The sequence below is a fragment of the Lithobates pipiens genome, unplaced genomic scaffold (genome assembly GCF_037356315.1).
Source record: "Lithobates pipiens isolate NorthernLeopardFrog02 unplaced genomic scaffold, aLitPip1_a1.2 Scaffold_16, whole genome shotgun sequence".
Lineage (NCBI taxonomy): Eukaryota > Metazoa > Chordata > Amphibia > Anura > Ranidae > Lithobates > Lithobates pipiens.
The window spans coordinates 405099843-405120476 of NW_027507748.1; the positions used below are offsets into that span (position 1 = coordinate 405099843).

The window sequence follows — 20634 nt, forward strand, 5'->3', positions numbered from 1 at the left end:
GTCCCGTCGTACGTGCCGTTCACGTCATCGCGCACGGTTTCAGCAAACTGTTCGTTCGTCGTGTGTGGGCAAGTCCGTCCATGCTAATTTTGAGCGGACTGTTTGCTGAAACTGTTTGACGGACAAAGTTGGGCGAACAGTCCCCGCGTGTGTACGCGGCCTAAGGCAGAATTTATATGGCATTATGCCTCTTGACCTAAAGTGTTGTTGTTTAACACCACAAAAATGCTGGTCAACATACAATAACACTATGTAATTGTAATCATCATTGATTGAATACATAGTGTTATTGTAGAGAGTGCTGATTGAGCAGTATTTATGTGGTATGTTACTTTAATTGTAATGTAAAACATACCTGAGGAGGTAACATAGTTTTCAAGAAGGAGCCATATCCACAAAAGCACTGCTGCTCTGAGTCTGAACTGCTGCTCAACACTGTGTGTGCAAAAACACAAGTGCCAAAAAATACAAGGTAACGCTTTAGGGCATGAGGCATGAAAATGCCATATTAATTCTGCCTAACACTTTGCAAAAGATGCATTCAGAAGGCATTGTGCATGTGCAACAATGTGTGGTACTGGTAACCTTACCTTACTACTCAACCACATATAATGCCTTCAGAATGCATCTTTTGCAAAGTTTTAGGCAGAATTTATATGGCATTATGCCTCTTGACCTAAAGTGTTGTTGTTTAACACCACAAAAATGCTGGTCAACCTACAATAACACTATGTAATTGTAATCATTGATGATTGAATACATAGTGTTATTGTAGAGTCAGAGTGCTGATTGAGCGGTATTTTTGTGGTGTGTTACTTTAATTGTAATGTAAATCATACCTGAGGAGGTAACATAATTTTCAAGAAGGAGCCATATCCAACAAAAGCACTGCTGCTCTGAGTCTGAAGTCTGAACTGCTCAACACTGTGTGTGCAAAAACACAAGTTCCCAAAAATAAACCATAACGCTTTAGGGCACGAGGCATGAAAATGCCATATAAATTCTGCTTAACGCTTTGCAAAAGATGAATTCAAAAGGCATTGTGCTGTGTGGTAACCTTACTACTCAACCACACATAATGAATGCCTAGTTCAGAATGCATCTTTTGCAAAGTGTTAGGCAGAATTTATATGCATTATGCCTCTTGACCTAAAGTGTTGTTGTTTAACACCACAAAAATGCTGGTCAACATACAATACCAATAACACTATGTAATTGTAATCATTATTACTTACATAGTGTTATTGTAGAGTCGATTGAGCAGTATTTTTGTGGTGTGTAATTGTAATGTAAAACATACCTGAGGAGGTAACAGTTTTCAAGAAAGGAAGCAAGGAGGAACCAAGCCCACCAAAAGCACTGCTCAACACTGTGGCTGTGCAAAAATATGGCCAATACAACACTGAAGGCAGCCATGAGCCATCTCAACATAAATACACTAATACAGCCCAACAGGAGCACAACACAGTCATGAGTGCAAAAGGTTGAGGGCCTGTGTTACTTCCTCCATTGCAATGGAGGAAGGTTGGCATATCAACATGCTCTGATGTTAGGCTTGCTCTTTTTTTAGTCACAATGTTGCAAGCAACTGAGAAAAGCCTTTCAGGTGGTGTTGATGTTGCAGGCACAGACAAGTAAATCTTTGCCAGCATGGCCAAGATGGGAAACCTCTTTTCATTTTCCTTCCACCATTTCAGTGGATTTTCTTAATTTAGAATAACCTGCTCACTGAAATACATGTGTATCTCATTCCGCACAACTTCACTGTGGGTTTCTTGATCTTGGATGTGACCAGTGTCATCCTCGCCATTACTGTGGTGGTCATCTGAATCTGAAGAACCGAGCAAAGTGTCTAACAGAGACACTTGCCTCTTCTCAGAAAATGTCATGTCTGCACTGGTTGACCGTTGTTCCTCACATCGATGTTGCGTTTGCTCTTCCTCATATCTTCTTTTTACTTCAAGAGCAAGAGCTTGGACCTTGAGGTGAACTTTTAAACTGTCCTCTGCTGGCAGGAATTTTAGTTTGCGGAATCTGGGGTCTAGGGCTGCTGCAATAAGACATATATTTTCTCCACCACCATCTTTGAATTTAGTTTCCCGCTCCCATCTTGATGTCATCTTCTGTGCAGCAACACTTTGGAAAGCTTTGACTGCTGCTGTCTCGCAAATTGTGCTCTGTATGGATTTCTGGAGGCCCTTTACCAGAGGAGGTAGAGCGGAAGCAGTCACATAGGACTCACCACTCAAGAAAACAGTAGCACACTCAAATGGCTTCAGGACTTGTTCCACTTCCTCAAGTAAGCCCCACTGATCATGTTTTAAATCTAGGAAGCGCTTCCCTCGCGGTGTGACATCAGGATCGGAAAGAGTTACAGTCACCGGCCACCTCTGTTCAAGCAGGTGGCTGATCATGTGTAAAGTACTGTTCCATCTTACGAATACATCATTTATTAGCGCATGCTCAAGGGTACCCATTTGTTGCTGCTTTGCTTTAAGCTTTGTAGTGGCCAGCTCACTTTTTTTTAAATGTTCCACAAGGCACTTTGCAGCCCTCAGGGTCTTGCTGATCTGGGGATCCCTCAGGGCATGGTTGACAACTAACTGCAATGTATGACCAGCACACCTGAGAGAAGAGATGCCATGCTTTTCTTCCAAAATACGCAGAGCAGCGACAACATTTGCAGCGTTATCATGGACAACTACATTTACATTGGCCATGGATATCTCAAACTTTTCAGCTGCTTTTTCCACCCAGTTAGCAATGTTTACAGCTGTGTGCTGATCAAGTGGCATAGTGGTCAGATTGTACAATGTAAGATTCCAGTCTTCATTGATGAAGAGGCATGTGACACCCAAGTATGCCTCTGTGGCAATGCTGGTCCATGCGTCTGTGGTGAGAGCTATTTTTGATTTAACATCTTTGAGTGATGCTTTCAATCTTTCAAAATTCTCCTCATATTTCTTCTCCATCAGCTTAGTGAAATGGGACCTGGAGGGAAGTGTGTATCCTGGGTAAAACGTGTTGATTATCTCACGAAATCCTTGACCGTCTACAATGGAAAGAGGTCTCATATCTTTTACAATCATGTTGAGTATGCTATTGGTATATGCAACGGCCATTTGGGGTGTGCAAACAGTGACATCCTTTTTATGGAAGAACTACTCCTGTACACAGCTTTGCCTCTTCCTGAGAAAAAAAATAAAAAAGACACACAATAATAATTAACATTTAGGAACCTGAACCAAGTTTAACCAACATGAATGCTCAATGCTAATAATGTACTTGTACTGCGTATTTAAAAGAGGGTATGGGTAGGGTAGTAAATGTCTGTCTGCAATTAAATAAATGTATATTATATTGTTGCTGCACTGTGTATTGGAAGAAAAGCATGGCATCTCTTCTCTCAGCTCATAGTACATTGCAGGAAGTTGTCAAATTCAATGTCATTGTCAGTGTCAACCATGCCCTGAGGGATCCCCAGATCAGCAAGAGAGCTGCAGTGCAAAAAGTGCCTTGTGAATGTAAAAACATTAAAAAAAAAAAAAAACATGAGATGGCCACTAAAAAAAAAAGAAATTAGCAAAGTAGCACAGCAACAAATATGTACCCCCTGAGCATGCACTAATAATGATGTATCTTACTTACTAGCAGTAGCAGCATGAGCATAAAAAATATATATTAATAAATATTGACCACAAATTACTCCCATTGTCTCCCAAAATGAACAAAAAATACTAGTAAGTAGTACTTACAAAGATGGCTCATCCGTTTGAAGCCATAGTGCGGCAAGATGTTTTCTTCTGAGGTGCTCGTGCATCGCAGTAGTGCTGCCGTGGTAAGCCATTTCGGTTTTGCAGAGGGAACAAAGGACCATTTTATCTGGCATCTGTTTAAAGAATTCCCATACCTTTTGAAAGTCGTGGTCTGGCTTTTCGTGCTGCACCGGAACTTTTTTCCCCATTCCCGGGAGCAGGGGGAGCAGGAGCATCAGCAGCAGCTGCCGCTGCCATTTACATGCGTGATGACACGTGTGTGACGCGTCGACGGCATTCACGCACGTCGACGTATCGTGGCAGCTCTAGTTTGCTTGTGTTGAATTCTCTTGTAAGTGGTAGTATAACCCAGAGGTTAAGAGGGAGCTAAGGCTCCCTGTGTCCCTCAATAAATTCCAATAAAAATGTTACGGTGAATGCACAAATCCTATGATGGCAGTTTTGATTTTTAATAATCTCAAAATATTTTTCAATGGAAAGAAAAAAAAAAAAATATATATATATATATATATATATATATATATATTTTTTTTTTTTTTTCTTTCAATTGAAAAAAAAAAAAAAGAATATAAATATATATATATATATATATATATATATATACTCATTTGAAATCATTCTCAATCTCCTACATATAAATAACTACTAAAGGTGTGTGTGAAATGTCCACACCCAGTAAATTAACCATCCATCTAAACAAACAAAAACCTACAGTATATTTGCAAAACCGCTAAAAGAATGTATTTTTGGTGACTACCAAATTATCATCTAAACCTTTGCTACAGTCTATCCAGCTCTCAACTGTGTACAATCCAAGGACTGCTTGATTCAGAAATATACACATTTTAAGAAAAAAAAGCTATCGTCCTATGAACCAACTGGATCTTTATTTCTTGTACAATGTGTCCATTTTGACAGTGGCCTGTTACAGACACAGACAGGGGAATTCAAGTGAAATGGTAAACCCCATTCATGAAATCTGACCTAGGCACTTATATCTGTAGTGTTTACTTAGCTCTCTCCAAAGCTCTAAGTACCGTGTCTTTCTGCTGCTCCGTTCCTCTGTAATGGGCATGATAACTTCTGACAAGTTCTCCGACACGCAAGGTAAAAGCAGCTGGAAATTTGTGTCGGGCAGGAAGCTTAGAGTTAAGTAGAAAGCTTATCTATTAAGACTGCAGCTCTGCAAGTTTTTTTGTTCCTCTTCCTATGTGTAAGGGGGAGGTGGTGCCTTTCCTCCAGTCATATCACAGTGTTAGCCCAGACTCCACACTCACTGCTGAATAGGGATGAGCTCAGGCATGTTCGCATTGTCCATGTGCAGAGCCCGCCAGGCTAATCACAGGCAGTGAGACGTTTCCCGATCACTGCAACCGCACATCAGGGCAATGTCTCACTACCTGGCGGGCTCTGCACGTGGACCATGCGAACACACCTGAGCTCATCCTTATTGCTGAATGAGGAAACAAGATTTATAACAGGATCTGCACTTTCTAAAGAGTGTAAACAGCTGAAGACTACAGATATACAAATAAAACTTATGAAGGGAGATTTGTTTAATCTCTGTGTATCATCTGAGGCTGTTCACATCACTGGGTAAATGTGAGGGTTTACATCCACTTTAATAAAAGGAGTCTGAAACAAATTTTGTTTTCAACTTAGTCTTAATTAAATCACAGCCAATTACCTTAAAGTTTTCATTTTCAAATTTGTGTAGGAACGGCACTATTTGAGATGATTCTTGTCTCGCCCACTTTGAATTAATCTCCCCTTTGTCTTAAAATTGTTAGTGTGTTAAATTTGGAGAGCCAAACATTTTGGCTGTTGGAAAGCATTTAGTTTTACTGGGGTTCATTACAGAGTTACTTTAAAACAAGGCTCATGCTTTTAAAGAACAGGCCCTATACCTCTTGTAATGACAGGGTCACTATTTTAGTGCACGTCACTTCTGTGTTCATTCACTGGAGGGGAGAACAACAAATGCATTTGCTGGTTGCCCTCCATGCCACCTTTTGACACTTGGCAAAGCCAGGTATACACGACAGGGGCATTCGGGCAGAGAGCAGTGCCCCCAGCAGGCTGTGTAAATGATTGGGTGGCTTTACAACATGAAAGTCCAAAACCCATCTACCAGGTACTATTTTTAAATGGTGCTGATAGGCAAGTGGTTAAAAAAATATGCGCGCTTTAAAACAAAGTGCCGATATTCTTTTTATTTTTCTCTTTACTTTTGTGAACTGAAATTCTTGTATGCTTTGGCCAAGATGAGACTGATGAGTAGTTCACCATAGTTTTTCATGAACCTGTGTCTCAAGGCCAGAAACACTTGGAAGAAGGTCCCAAAAAGGTCTACAGGAAGCTACTGTGCAGGTATGGACAACTTATGCGTGTACACACGAGCGGAATTTCTGACAGAAAAAGTCAGATGGGAGCTTTTCATCGTATATTCCGATCGTGTGTATGCCCCATCGGACTTTTTACGTCAAAAATTCTGACAGACCTAGAAAGAGAACGTGGTCTAAATTTTTCAGACGGAACCAATTCCTATCGGGAAAACCTTGTCTGTATGCTGTTCCAACGTACCAAAAACAACGCATGCCTCTGAAGCAAGTACGAGACGGAAGCTATTGGCTACTGGCTATTGACCTTCCTTTTTCTAGTCCCATCGTATGTGTTGCACGTCACCGCGTTCGTGACGGTCGGACTTTGATGTGGTTGTGTGTATGCAAGACAGCTTGAGTGGAATTCTGTCGTAGAAAATTTCAGAGTTTATTCCGACTGAAAAAAATGCTTGTGTGTACGTGGCATTACAGATTTTCTGAAAAAATTGCAAACAAATGCCAGAGGTCACAGGTGCAGAATACATGTACGTATGCATCTGTGGAAGGGAAATGGGCAGGTAGTTTAGTAGGGGTAAGTACAAATCTCTTTATAGGTTATCTGGTCACTTGTGCTTCATCCAGGTTGAACTTCATCCCTCTGCTGTTTTTGAGTTTAAAAAGGGCATCCTGAGTTGCTGTCAAGTCAGTGAAAGAATGTCTAGGAAAAACTGCCGCTTTACAAAATATTGTGGATGCAGCCACTGCTTTTCATTAGCTAATCCACATCAGTGCTTCTAGCATGGGCACAGATTTTATATTGATGCTTGTATCATTTTATAGAGAGATACTGTTAGGGTACATATGACAATAATTTGTTGTTGAATTTTACACTCCTTAACCAATGAGACCAGCAAAATCACATAATATGGCTAACCTAACAAGCTTTTAAAAACGTCATTTAATTTTCAGCTCAATTTTATTATTGGCTATGCCGTGATATTCTAGGAGTTTTTATTTCTCTAATAATGAATTGTTATGGATCAGTTTTGTTCTGTTCTGTTTGCAGCTGAAGCTTTAGGAAAAACTGAGGTCATGCCTGTACCTTATCAGAAGTTTGAGGCTAATCCAACAGATATGTATGTAGAGGGATTGCCAGAAAACATACCTTTCAGAAGTCCTTCCTGGTATGGAATTCCAAGACTGGAGAAGATCATTCAAGCTGCGAACAAGATAAAATTTATTATTAAAAAGTATGTGCTTCTCTTCCATTTTTAGTGGACATAATTTGGCACCAGTGTATGTAACACTTTTCGGCAAGAATCAAGGGAACATACAGTGGTTCAGAAAGTTTTATTGTGTAGAATTTTCTGTGTTGCCATCCTAGACGCTTAGTGTTCAAATGATGGTTCAGGACTCAATACATTTTTGGGATTCCAAATGTTTTGGAAAAGTTAGTGATTTTAACATGAAGACACAAGGTGGTAAACTAGGTATCTCAACGGAGTTATTCCAGGTCCCCCCTTCCGCCAGCTTTCTTAGGCAGGCCATAGATGTTGCGATATTCTTTCCTGCCATGGTTTGCGTAAAAGAAAAATGTTTCATTGCACAGTTTCTCCATTTTGAATGAGTTTCTGTATGCCTGTTTTTGATGCGTTCTGGTGTGTTTTTATCACCCTCCTTTTTTTTTTCTTCTTTTTTTCTTTCTGCATCTCAATTCAGGACATGCAGTCTGTGTATTTTTTGATGCCTTCCGTTGTGTTTTTGATGCATTCCACAAAGAAAAAATGCAGCATGTTCTACTTGGTTTTGTTGACTGCACTGGAACACACTGCACTAGTGTTGACTAGGGCCATGGGAATACATTGAAAACACTGTGCATGCATTTTTGATGCAGATTAAGAACACGTTGAACTGCATCTGTTATGAGCCAGCCCTAAAAGATGATTTTCATTCTATTGTCCATTAAGCCCTATTGTGGCTTCGCTTCCGGCTTCTTTTGCAAAGAGTTCTAGAATGGTGAATTGTACTGCTTATTGACAGTTGCCATAATAGGTGTAGTGGAATGCTGAGAGAACTTTGTAAAAGGCAATTCTTTTTTCTTCTATTTTTTTTTTTCTCCCTTGTTCAAAAATAATTCTTGACTTGGGGGTCAATGTTCTTTCTCTAACATATTGAATGCTATGCCTAGAGAGATCACCGAGACAGATGGAATCATAAAATGCACCAGATGCAGATTTATCATGATAGGGGTGTTAGATATTTTACTGGATTTAATTTACATTTCTGCTCTCTTGGTAATTCTAATCTAAAGGTGCAGAATTCTCTGACAGTCTATCTGAGATGTAAGGCATTCATCCTGAAAGCTGGTCTGTGTGTTTGGAAGCATTTCTTGGGTTATGCAAAAAAAAGAGATTGTTAGTGTTTAAATTGTTCATTGTGACATAATACAATGATTTTGTTGTCATTCCAAGCAATCCCTTACACACTTTATTATTACACTTTGGTGTAATATTAATTAAACGTTTCATTCAGAATGCTTTAATGTACAGTAGAACTGACTTTATTTGTGTTGCTATTTCCTCTTCTTTTTTGGTGATTTTAACTTTTTCTTTATATAGGCCAGAGCTGCTTACACAATCAAATACAGAACCAAACCGAGGAAATGTGGGAGGTAAATGTGTTTATGTATTGTTTTTAAGGTTGATCTCGATGGACTTGTGTCTTTTTTCAACATGACTATGTAACTATGTGTTAATGCTTGAAATTTATTGTATAAGTAGAGAGATCAGAGTGCTCATTTCCTATCCAGCTTGTCTCTTTCCCGATAACTTGGTACTATTAATTGTATATTTTAATAAAATGCTATGAACACACTTTTTGTCTGCTTTCCTAGCTAAAGAAGACTGGAATATCAGAATTACTAAACTAAGGAAACAAGTCGAGGAAATATTTAACACAAAGTTTGGTAATCCCATATATTCTATGTTTTTTTTACTAGTTTCATTAAGTTATTATTAGGTTACAAAAAAAATAAAAAATCAATTGATGTCGTCATTGCCATTTTCTTATCTATACCACCTGTATTTATTGCGTAACTCCAATTTCTTACATTCACCGACTGACACGGTTCCTTTCTTAGCACTCGTACATATGGTCGGACATTCCGACAACAAAATCTGTCGGATTTTTTCAGACGGATTTTGTCCAAAACTGGTGTTCCATGCATACGGTCGGACAAAGTTGTTTGGAAAATCCGATCGTTCGGAACATGATGACGTTTGTTCGTTGCGATGGGACTACGTTGCAGCTAGTAGCCAATAGCTTTGGTCTCGTAATTTGATCTGAGCATGCGTGGCACTTTGTCCAATCGGAATTCTCTACAAATGATCGGAAAAAGTCCAAACAGATTTTTTTGTCTGAAAATTTGAGGTCCTGCTCTCAAATTTTTTTCCGGCGGAAATTCCGACGGAAAAAGCCCCCGACCATGTGTACAGGGCATAAGACCATCGGGTTTTTATGCCACCTTCAGGAGATGACTAGGCAGAACATGTTAACATGTTATAACAAAACCAGATCTTTCTAGTTCCACCCAAGGGGCGGTCCCTTGGGTAACAACCCCGCCACCCACTCAGCCTGCCTCCTGCAGCCTCAGTTTTTTTTATGCCTAGTGAAGGAGAAGGACCTAGGAACCCTGCGGGCCCATTTTTCCTGCAGAAGTTTGACTTTTGCGCAAGATTAAGATCTTGTGATCTGCTATCAACAGCCGGCTGGGTGACAGGCTGGATACCCTTATCCTTGTAGTCTCCCCAGCCTGGCCTGCGAGCGTGTGCAGACCAGAGCTCCACGCTGGGTCAGCCACGACATGCCCCCCAGCTCCAGGGTCGGCTGGTGGCGTAATGCCCCAGGGCACACATATGACCGGACTACTGATTTCTGAGTCAGTGTGCCGGGCCAGCAACCATCCCGAACTGAGTGGGGAGTGAGTCTGTGATGGAATTTTCCCCAGCTTGTCAGAACTGCTAAGTACAGCTCTCCCTGCCTCGGTGGGGCTGAGCAGCTGGGCATTACCTGGGAGGTTGATTTGGGGGTCCCTCACTTTTCTCCCTGGCCCTATCGTCCCCCCGCCATTTGCCTCTGCCTGTTTTCAGTGTCCCTCATTGCATACAGTACAGTGCTCAGCGGCCATTTTTGGTGTGACCAGGAAGCAGCATGGTGTGACTCCATTTTACTGTAGTCCGGCGGCCATTTTCCCTGTGATTATGTCCTTTATACTGGACGCTCTGCGGCCATTTTGTTTAAACTTGAATACGTTTTTCATGTTCAGTGCTGTACAGTAGGGCTCAGCACAGCGCAGTTTTCTCTCACAAACATCTGGGAGCTGACACAGGATACAGGCACACCTAGCTGGACAGCGCAGAACTCGGTCAGGGTGGTGAGTCCTGCGGTGGGGGCCCCTCAGCCGGCAGCAGTTAGGAGGGTGGGACCATCACTGTCCTAAGTCCCCAACAGGTGGCAGACGGGGTAGGGTCAGCATGGCTTCTGAAACTGATGTTTCTTCCCCTGAAATCCAGGCAATTGCAACCAGTTCACCTGCAGACAGTGCAGTGCCTCTGGACGCTTTGTCGGCAGGCCTTAATTGGTTCGTTGCCAAGGTGGAGGCGGTGCGTGGGCGCAAAGGTGGTAAAACCCGCCCCCCGTCCTCTGGGGAGAGCTCTGATGCAGACTCGGGGCCCAGCTGAGGCTAGTGACCCCAGCTCTGTAGTTTCAGATGACGCTGACCAGGAATGATCGGACAGTGCGGGTCTGGGTCCGTGCACAATAAAGCGCTTGTTGGAGCACTTATCGTGGCTGTGCGTGATACCCTAAAAATTCAGGAGACGGCAAATCCCTCTGCTGATGTAGTGGTCCCTTTTGGGTCCCGTAAGCCAGCCCATACACCTAAAGGTGTTTCGGTATCTGACTTATTTAGATAAGTTCATATACAAGGAATGAGGTCGGCCGCAACGTACCTTTTTGGTCCCCAAAGACAGGGTGGTGCATACCCCTTTGAGGAGAGCCTTCTCAAAAAATGGTCGGCTCCTCCGGTCATGGACCCCCCAGTGTCCATGTTAAACAAAATAACCACGATCCTGGTAGAGGGGGACTCCTGCCTTTAAGGACCCCACAGACAGGAAGGCTGAGGCAGTGGCCCGTTCCTTGTTTACGGTTGTGGGGTCAGCAATGCAACCAGTACTGGCATCCGCATTAGTGCCACAGACACTTACTGAGTGGGCAAAACTTTTGCACCGCAAATTGAGGGGGCAACAGGCTTCTCCTGTCTGTGTGGATCTAGCAGACCAGTTAGTGCAAGGCCTTAAGTACGTTTGTGATGCGGTCCTGCATACCCTCCCTCTGTTATCCAGGGCTTCAGTGTCAGCAGTGGTACTGAGGCGCCTGATTTGGCTAAAATACTGGTCGGCTGACCAGGCATCTAATAAAGCCCTGACGGATTTACCCTTCCTTGGTAAGCGGCTCTTTCGAGCCTTGTTGGATGACATTATTAAAAATGCCACAGGTGGTAAGAGTACCCTACTCCCACAGGCCAGGATGGCTAAGGAGCCACGCCATAGGCAAGGGCCCTCATTTTCCGGCTTTTTCATCCGCCCGGGGCTTCGGTGAAATGTCCCCAGCCTGACAGGACGACCTCTGAAGGACAAAAACATCCCTGGAACTGTAAGCCTTCCCCCCCGAGTCTTTACTAAGGTATTGGCTCCTGTTTTGGCTTTGCTGCAACAGCGCAGGATCGCAATCGTAAATTACCTAGACGTTGTCCTCCTGAGAGCATCTTCCGCCTCAGAATTAGAGGAGGATGTGGCCATCACAATGCAGACCCTGCAGGAATTTGGGTGGCTGTTGAACCTTAAAAAGTCGGTGATCGTACCGACTCATTGCTTGGAGTACCTAGGCTTACTGCTGGACTCCATGGAAGCGAGTGTTTCTCTCTTCAGACAAGCTGCAGACTCTTAGAGCCGCAGTAAAACTGTTGATGAACCGCAGGTGGTCCTCGCTACGCTTCTGCTTGCAAGACCTGGGACTCATGGTGGCCTCCTTCGAGGCAGTACCATATGCCCAGTTTCACACCAGAGTCTTGCAGAAGGAGAGCCTGAATAAATGGGACAAATCTCTGTTATCCCTGGATCGGCAGATTCAGGTTAGTCAGGGATTCTGTGCTCTGGTGACTGAGGTCCCCGGCACTTCGGTCTGGGAAGTCATTCCTACCTCTGAATTGGACAGTGATCACAACGGATGCCAGCCTAACCGGCTGGGGTGGAGTAATGGTCGAGTCCAGTCGACCCAGGGCCTCTGGTTGGAGGAGGAATCCAAGTTACCGATCAATGTGCTTGAGCTGTGAGCGATCAGGTCTCTCCACATGGTCGATAAGACTTTGAGGGCATCCGATCAGGATCCAGTCAGACAATGCCATGGTGGTGGCATATGTCAATCAAGGAGGAACGAGAAGCTCAGCCATTGCACGGGAGGTCTCTCACATCCTTCAGTGGGCAGAGCGACATGTACCGGCCCTATCGGCCATTTACATCCCGGGAGTGGAGAACTGGCAGACGGACTACCTAATTCGCCAGATGCTGGACCCAGGACCCAGGAGAATGGGTGTTGTATCCGGAGGTATTTAGGCTACTGTTTCTGCGATGGGGCATTCCAGACGTGGATCTTCTGGCCTCCTGTCTCAATCGGAAGGTGCCAAGATTCCTGTCCAGAACAAGAGATCCTTGGGCAGATGCGCTGGTGGCTCCGTGGGGTCAGTACCAGCTGATCTATGCCTTTCTTCCGCTAAAGCTGTTCCCACGTCTGCTCCGCAGAGTGGAGGCCGAGGGGATTCCAGTAATTCAGATTACCCCAGATTGGCCCCAGTGTCTCTGGTACACAGACCTAGTGCACCTGGTGGGGGACGCCCCCTGGCAACTGCCATTACGAGAGGACCTGCTGTCTCGAGGTCCGATTCTCCATCCTGCTTTACCGTCTCTGGTTTTAACGGCATGGCTATTGAGAGCCAGGTGTTGAGGAACCGCGGCCTTTCGGACTCTGTGATTCCAACTATGTTGAGAGCACGGAAATCTTTTCTCAGAAGATATATCATCGTACCTGGAAGGCCTACATCTCCATGTGTGAGGCGAAAGGATGGCGTCCGCTCTCCTATTCTATATCCAGCATCCTGCTGTTTTTACAGCAAGGAGTAGACCAGAAATTGTCTTTAAGCACCATAAAGGACAAATATCAGCTTTGGCTGTCTTTTTTTTTTCAGCGACCCCTGGAATCTCACTCTCTAGAGAGCACTTTTGTTCAAGGGGTCCGACATGTAGTTCCTCCGCTGCGTCCACCGTTACCCCCGTGGGATCTGAATCTGGTGTTATCGTCGATTCAGGAACCGCCGTTTGAGAATATCAGAGAGATTGCTCTGTTGATCCTTTCTCAGAAAGTGGTCTTTCTAGTGGCTATTACATTGGACAGGAAGGTTTTGGAACTGGCGGTCTTGTCTAGCAAGTCGCCCTATCTGGTTATCCACAAGGATAAGGTGTTGCGTCCGCAACCTTCTTTTCTGTCGAAGGTGGTTTCAGCGTTCCACATCAATGAAGACATTGTGTTATCATCTCTGTGTCCTAAACCGACACATCCTAAAGAGGTGGTCCAGGCTCTGAGGGTGTATTTGTCTGCTCCCTTTTGGAAGTCAGACTCCTTGTTTGTTTCGGTGGCTGGTCTAAAAAACGGCATGGCGGTCTCGGCCACCATTTCCAGATGGATCAGACAGATTGTAGTACAGGCCTACGCCTTGCAGGGGCAGGTGCCCCCCTTTCCGGTCACGGCCTACTTCACCAGGGTGATTGGTACATTTTGGGCCTTCCGACATCAAGCGGCAACTTGGTCGTCTGTTCACACCTTTACAAAATTCTACAAGGTAGATGTCAGTGCATCGGCTGATGCCTGTTTTGGCCGCAAAGTTTTGAAGGCGGCCGTGTAATTTGCAATTGCACTTAAATATTTTCCTGTTTTTTTGGTAAAAAACAGTTACTTTTAAGTAAATGCACTGTTGCATTTGGTACTGCAAGTTTTTAAGGCGGTTTGTAAGGTAGGACTCCCAGATTGAGGAGCACTCTGTTGCTTTGTGGGTAAAAAGTTCTATGCTGTTCCCACACTCTGTGTTTTGTGGGTGAAGTTTTATACTGTTTTCCCCATGCCATTGTGGGTGAAGTTTTTATGCTGTTTCCTACCCCTCGTTTTGGCACTGCTGGGGGACGTCCCGATGGTCTAAGAAAAGAAGCTGTGTCAGTCGGTGAACGTAAGAGAAAATAGGATTTTTTTGTACTCGTAAAATCCTTTTCTCTGTAGTTCACCGACTGACACAGCACCCTTCCCTCCTATTTTGTTTTTACGTTATACTGCTTGTTGATGTACTGAGGCTGCAGGAGGCATGATGGGGGGTTGTTACCTAAGGGACCACCCGCTGGGCGGAACTAGCAAGTTTTGGTTGTGTTATAACATGTTAACATGTTCTGCCTAGTCCTCTCCTGAAGGTGGCGTAACAACCCGATGGTATAAGAAAGGAGCTGTGTCAGTTGGTGAACTACAGAGAAAAGGATTTTACGGTGAGTACAAAAAATCCTATTTTTTAGTATAATTTACTGTTATGGTAGGTGGTGAAATGTTTTTATGGTTATTGATTACCTAGTGTAAGTATTTTTGTGTTTGTGTATTGTTCACAGGGAAGTCTTAAAAGTTTGTGTTTTGGTCAAAGAGAACAGCAGATACAGCTGCCTGGGTTACCCACTGTGCTCACTAAAGTGCACAAAAACATGTTCTTAAATTCACTTGGCTACAAACCACTTGAGGCATACCTCATAAAAAATAAATAAATAAAAAATGTCTATGCCACGGTTTGTGATGAAGATTTATTGTAAAGTCAAAGCATTCCAAGAATGGAAGGGTTAAATTATGGCTGATGGACAATCTATGTTAAAGTGGAGGGCCACCCTGAAAAAAATATATACATTTAAAATGAGAAAAAATCAGTTTTTTTTAACTTGCCAGAAATGCCTGTTGCTAAGCACATCATCCTAATCTGCCTCTTCCTCCTCCGCAGAGATCTTCTGTCTTCTCTCCTCCATGCTGCGTCTTCTGGGAACTGTGTGTCCCAGAACACAGAGCGCCCCATTCACAAAGCGCTGCACGACTCGCGCATGCGCAGTAGGAAACGGGCAGTGAAGCCGCAAGGCTCCACTGCCTGTTTCCCTTAGCCAAAATGGCGGCACCACTGGTTGAACCTGTAAGGGTCAGTGATGTGGAAAGGCCCCCTATGGACCTTGTAAGATGGTAATTTGTACAAAAGATAATGTTATGGTGTTTGGTGCTGCGGGAGCCAGAAGGATGTTTTTTGCCTTTTTAAGACCTAATTGCCATTTCCCCATAGCTTCCGATGTGGCCCCCAATGAATTTTAGTTTAACACCCCTGCTCTAGAGGAAAGCCTCGGGGTCAAGCCCAGGCACAAAGTAAGTCCTAGGGGTGTAAACCTGCAAAACAGAATTCTAAAGCCTCATTATGAAGGGGCACCCCCCTCGACAGAATGGGGGGGAAGACTTCTGAAATACACCCCTTTCACACTTGTGCGGCTTGTCCTGCGACTTGGGACTGCAAAGTCGCATGACAAGTTGTACTCCGTGATTTCTGATGAGTACCATTCATATCTTCATCTTCATGTCGCAACAACTTCAAAGTAGTCCCTGCACTACTTTGGTCTGACTTTGATGAGACTTGAGGTCCATAGACCTTAAGATTACACAGGCATTGCTTCAGGTCCCGTCAGTCACGGCAAAATCGCTGGACTTTCATGTCACACAAGTGTGAAAGGAGCCTAAACTGTTTTATTCCAATTGATGGAATAAACCATTTATATGGCTCTATGATGGTGTGTGCGGCCATTCCTTCTAATGACCACCTGTGGGCCAAGCTGCTGTTAACAGCTGCTGGCATTCTACAAGAGAGCGGGAATCGTTCTGTGTTGTTCTTAGAACATATGATCACCAGGGTCAACACTTTGAAACCGAGAATGTTTGCTACTATAGCTCATCGATTGTTCATTGAGCAGACAAATTTGCTTAGCTTTCTTGTTACCTGTCCTAACATTGGCAATAAAGACCTGAGCAGAGACTATGGGTTACTGCCTTTTATGTATCATTTTTTCTTTCTGCATTGCCTAGTTTAGGATGTTGTTGTGGTTTTATTTTTTCTAGAATTTTTTTTTTTCTTTTTTTTTTTTAAAGTCCATTTTTGTTTTTTAGCACAGGCCCTGGGACTTCCTGAACCTGTAAAAGTTCCTTATCCAGTGTTTGAATCCAATCCAGAGGTCCTCTATGTAGAAGGATTGCCAGAGGGAATTCCATTCCGGAGTCCCACTTGGTTTGGGATTCCTCGACTGGAGAGGATTGTAAGAGGAAGTGCCAAAATCAAGTTCATTGTGAAAAAGTATGTACAAAGAGAATATCTACCTTTTTTATACATAACTGTATGCTTGAGATTAACACATAACAGAGCGCTGTAATTGGTTACCTTTATTTAACTGACAAGCCAGTATTTTTAACATTATCGTCCACAGATGCTGGTAGACAGAGGGGGTTGTCTGCTTGAGGTTAGGCAGATGACAGAGAAAACTTTAGGAAACCTCTGACTCTCTCAACCTTAATGCAGAGTTCCACCCAAAAATGTAACTTCCGCTTTTCGGAATCCCCCCTCCGGTGTCACATTTGGCACCTTTCAGGGGGGAGCAGTTACCTGTATAATCCAGGTATTTGCTCCCACTTCTGGGCATAGATAGCTTCAATATCCGCAGATATCTACGCTATATCCCACCCAAGAGCCGAGGGACAGATTGGCTTCGGATGCCGACATCACGTGTGCCCTCCACGGGTAAGTGTCCATATTTTAAAAGTCAGCAGCTGCAGTATTTGTAGCTGCTGACTTTAAAAAAAAATAGTTGTTACCCAGACATTACTTTTTTCCTAGTCTTTGGTGTTGTGGAGAAAGTTGGAACCTCTATCAGGTTTTTGATGCCTGTGACCCCATTAGAATGATTTATTCTAAAATGATAGCACCGTATTTGTCACTTGGGAGATCTCCTCCCACTTCTTTTGTCACCATCCGTAATAGAAGTGATGTGAAAGCGCCCCTATGGGACCCAGGAAGTTGTATAATCCATAGAGATTTTAACTGTTCCTCACTGTACATTCCTGCTGTATTTAAAGAAAAGAGGCACATACATTTCATAAGTACCCTAGTTGTCAGTTTTTCATGCCATTCCATACTTCTTTCATTCACTGGAAGCTTTTCATTTGACTACTCTGGGTTCCATTTAGCTGAACAATAGGTATCCAAGGACAATCACTTCTTAAAGTGGCGTTCCACTAATTTTTTAGAATTACCTACATATGCGTATCTCGCAAAAGTGAGTACACCTCTCACAATTTTGTAAATATTTTTTATTAGATCTTTTCATGTGACAACACAGAAATTACACTTTTCTACAATGTATAGTAGTGAGTGTACAGCTTGTGTAATAGTGTAATTTTGCTGTCCCCTCAAAATAACTCAACACACAGCCATTAATGTCTAAATCGCTGGCAGCAAAAGTGAGTACACCCCTAAGTGAAAATGTCAGATTGGACCCAAAGTGCCAATATTTTGTGTGGCCACCATTATTTTCCAGCACTGCCTTAACCCTCTTGGGCATGGAGTTCACCAGAGCTTCACAGGTTGCCACTGGAGTCCTCTTCCATTCTTCCATGACCACATCACGGAGCTGGTGGATGTTGGAGAACTTGCATTCCTCCACCTTCTGTTTGAGGATGCCCCACAGATGCTCAAAGGGTTTAGGTCTGGAGACATGCTTGGCCAGTCCATCACCTTTACCCTCAGCTTCTTTAGCAAAGCAGTGGTCATCTTGGAGGTGTGTTTGGGGTCGTTATCCTGTTGGAATACTGCTCTGTGGCCCAGTCTCTGAAAGGAGGGGATCATACTCTGCTTCAGTATGTACATGGCATTCATGGTTCCCTCAATGAACTGTATTTCCCCAGTGCCGGCAGCACTCATGCAGCCCCAGACCATGACGCTCCCACCACTGTAGACAAGACACACTTGTCTTTGTGCTCCTCACCTGGTTGCTTCCACACACGCTTGTCACCATCTGAACCAAAGAAGTTCATCTTGGTCTCATCAGACCACAGGACATGGTTCCAGTAATCCATGTCTGCTTGTCTCCAGTAAACTGTTTGCAGGCTTTCTTATGCATCACCTTTAGAAGAGGCTTCCTTCTGGGATGACAGCCATGCAGACCAATTTTGATGCAGTGTGCAGCGTATGGTCTGAGCACTGACAGGCTGACCCCTTCAACTTCTGCAGCAATGCTGGGAGCACCCATATGTCTATTTCCCAAAGACAACCCCTGGATATGATGCTGAGCACGTGCACTCAATCTCTTTGGTCGACCATGGCGAGGCCTATTCTGAGTGGAACCTATCCCATTAAACCACTGTTTCAGGGTCTGCGCAATCTTTATGTAGAGCAACAAATCTTTTTTTCAGATACTCAGAGAGTTCTTTGCCATGAGGTGCCATGTTGAACTTCCAGCGACCAGTATGAGAGTGTGAGACCGAAGACACCAAATTTAACACACCTGCTTCCCATTTACACCTGAGAACTTGTATCACTAACGAGTCACATGACACCAGGGAAAATGGCTAATTGGGCCCAATTTGGACATTTTCACTTAGGGGTGTACTCACTTTTGTTGCCAGCGGTTTAGACATTAATGGCTGTGTGTTGAGTTATTTTGAGGTGACAGCAAATTTATATTGTTATACAAGCTGTACACTCACTACTTTACATTGTAGCAAAGTGTAATTTCATCAGTGTTGTCACATGAAAAGATATAGTAAAATATTTACAAAAATGTGAGGGGTGTACACACTTTTGTAAGATACTGTACGTTGTGACATATACCCATAGTGATTCTATTTTTGGATATTTATTTAAATTTCAAAAGTATCATTTTTTTTTTTTGTAGTCTTCCTCGCAACACCTGGTTGCAGCCGCCTAGGCGACTACATCATCATCCTGGCCCATTGACTCCTGGGATATCTATTTAATTAATCCAAGAAGTCTTTGGGCATCTAATCTAATGGAAGTGATGCAATTTGCACTATTTCCTCCATCGCTCCTTTCCCTGACCACTCTTGCCCCTCCGAGTTATCTGTTGATTGACAGGTTACCATAACAATGGATCAGAAACTTCCGCCACCATTGCTATGGCAACCTGTAATCCAGAAAGTACACTGCGCAGTGTCATTACTGCGCAGGCCTCAGATAGGGAGGTGCATGCTGGGTAGCCAGCTGCAAGGAATCCCAGAAATACACTGGAGTGGGATTTAGATGCCTGCATCTTCAATGGCTGCTGTCTGCCTGCTGTATCATGTAAGAAATTACAGATTTAAAAGAAAAAAGTATGAGGACAGTTAAGTCAATATCCAAATTACTGTATATAGTACGGAGGTGCTTCTATTAAAATTCTTAGAAGACTGACGCTTTGCTCTAAGTTTTTAATTGCATAAAAAACATTTTAGGCCTAATTTCAACGGCTCTCCTGTTGAGTCCGCTGCTTGCAGAGGCGTTTGCCAAAACAGTCAATTGAAATGAATAGGAAGCTGCAGATTGATTCTTGTAAATCAATCTTGTAAAAATAGCACCCGCAAAGCTCCCTGAAACAGCCTCTGCTGTGTCTCCAATGTGAAAGCCCCGAGGGCTTTCACACTGGAACGGTGCACTAGCAAGAAGGTAAAAAAAGCCCCGCTAGCAACATCTTTCGAGCGGGGAAGGAGTGGTGTATACACTGCTCCTTCCCTGCTCCTGCCCATTGAAATCATTGGGGCAGCGAGGCTATATCGCCGTCAAAGCGCTGCTGCAGCAGTGCTTTGCGGTGGTTTTAACCCTTTCTCGGCTGTTAGCGGGGCATAAAACCACCCCACTAGTGGTCGAATACCACCGCTAAAAACGACGGTAAAGCAACACTAAAAATAGCGCCGTTTTACTAATGACGCCGCCCCCCCACGCGTGAAAGGGTCCTAAAGTATTTTGACCACTGCACTGCCTGTATGTGTGTTGAGCTGTTCAGCTGAGTTATGACTATCTGATCCAACTCTTGGGGAGCATATGATTGGGCTCAGAAACATTTAGGGCTGCAACTAACGATTTTTTTCATAATCGATTAGTTGGCCGATTATTGTTTCGATTAATCGGTTAACAACCTTAAAAAAAAGAAAGTGGGTCAAATTGACGTTCATTTTCAACTACAGTGATGGGAAAATTTGGAAATAATAGAAAACTTCTAGGTCAAAGGAATTTTCAGACAGTGTATGTGGTTTTCATTCAGAAATGACATTAATTTTAAAAACAGAATGTTAAAACCAAGTGAAAATTTCAAACAAAATTCTTTCATTCA

At 43.4% G+C, this 20634-nt stretch overlaps 1 protein-coding gene across 6 annotated transcripts in view; it reads left to right on the forward strand.

The window, feature by feature from the left end:
* GTF2I (general transcription factor IIi) overlaps positions 1 to 20634 on the forward strand; it is a 164791-nt gene that overhangs the window by 105611 nt on the left and 38546 nt on the right. For all 6 annotated transcript variants that reach the window (XM_077482377.1, XM_077482378.1, XM_077482373.1 and 3 more), the window contains 4 exons: positions 7164 to 7347; positions 8716 to 8768; positions 8991 to 9062; positions 16427 to 16610. In XM_077482377.1, the coding sequence (XP_077338503.1) occupies positions 7164 to 7347; positions 8716 to 8768; positions 8991 to 9062; positions 16427 to 16610 (493 nt within the window). The remainder of the gene's footprint in view (positions 1 to 7163; positions 7348 to 8715; positions 8769 to 8990; positions 9063 to 16426; positions 16611 to 20634) is intronic.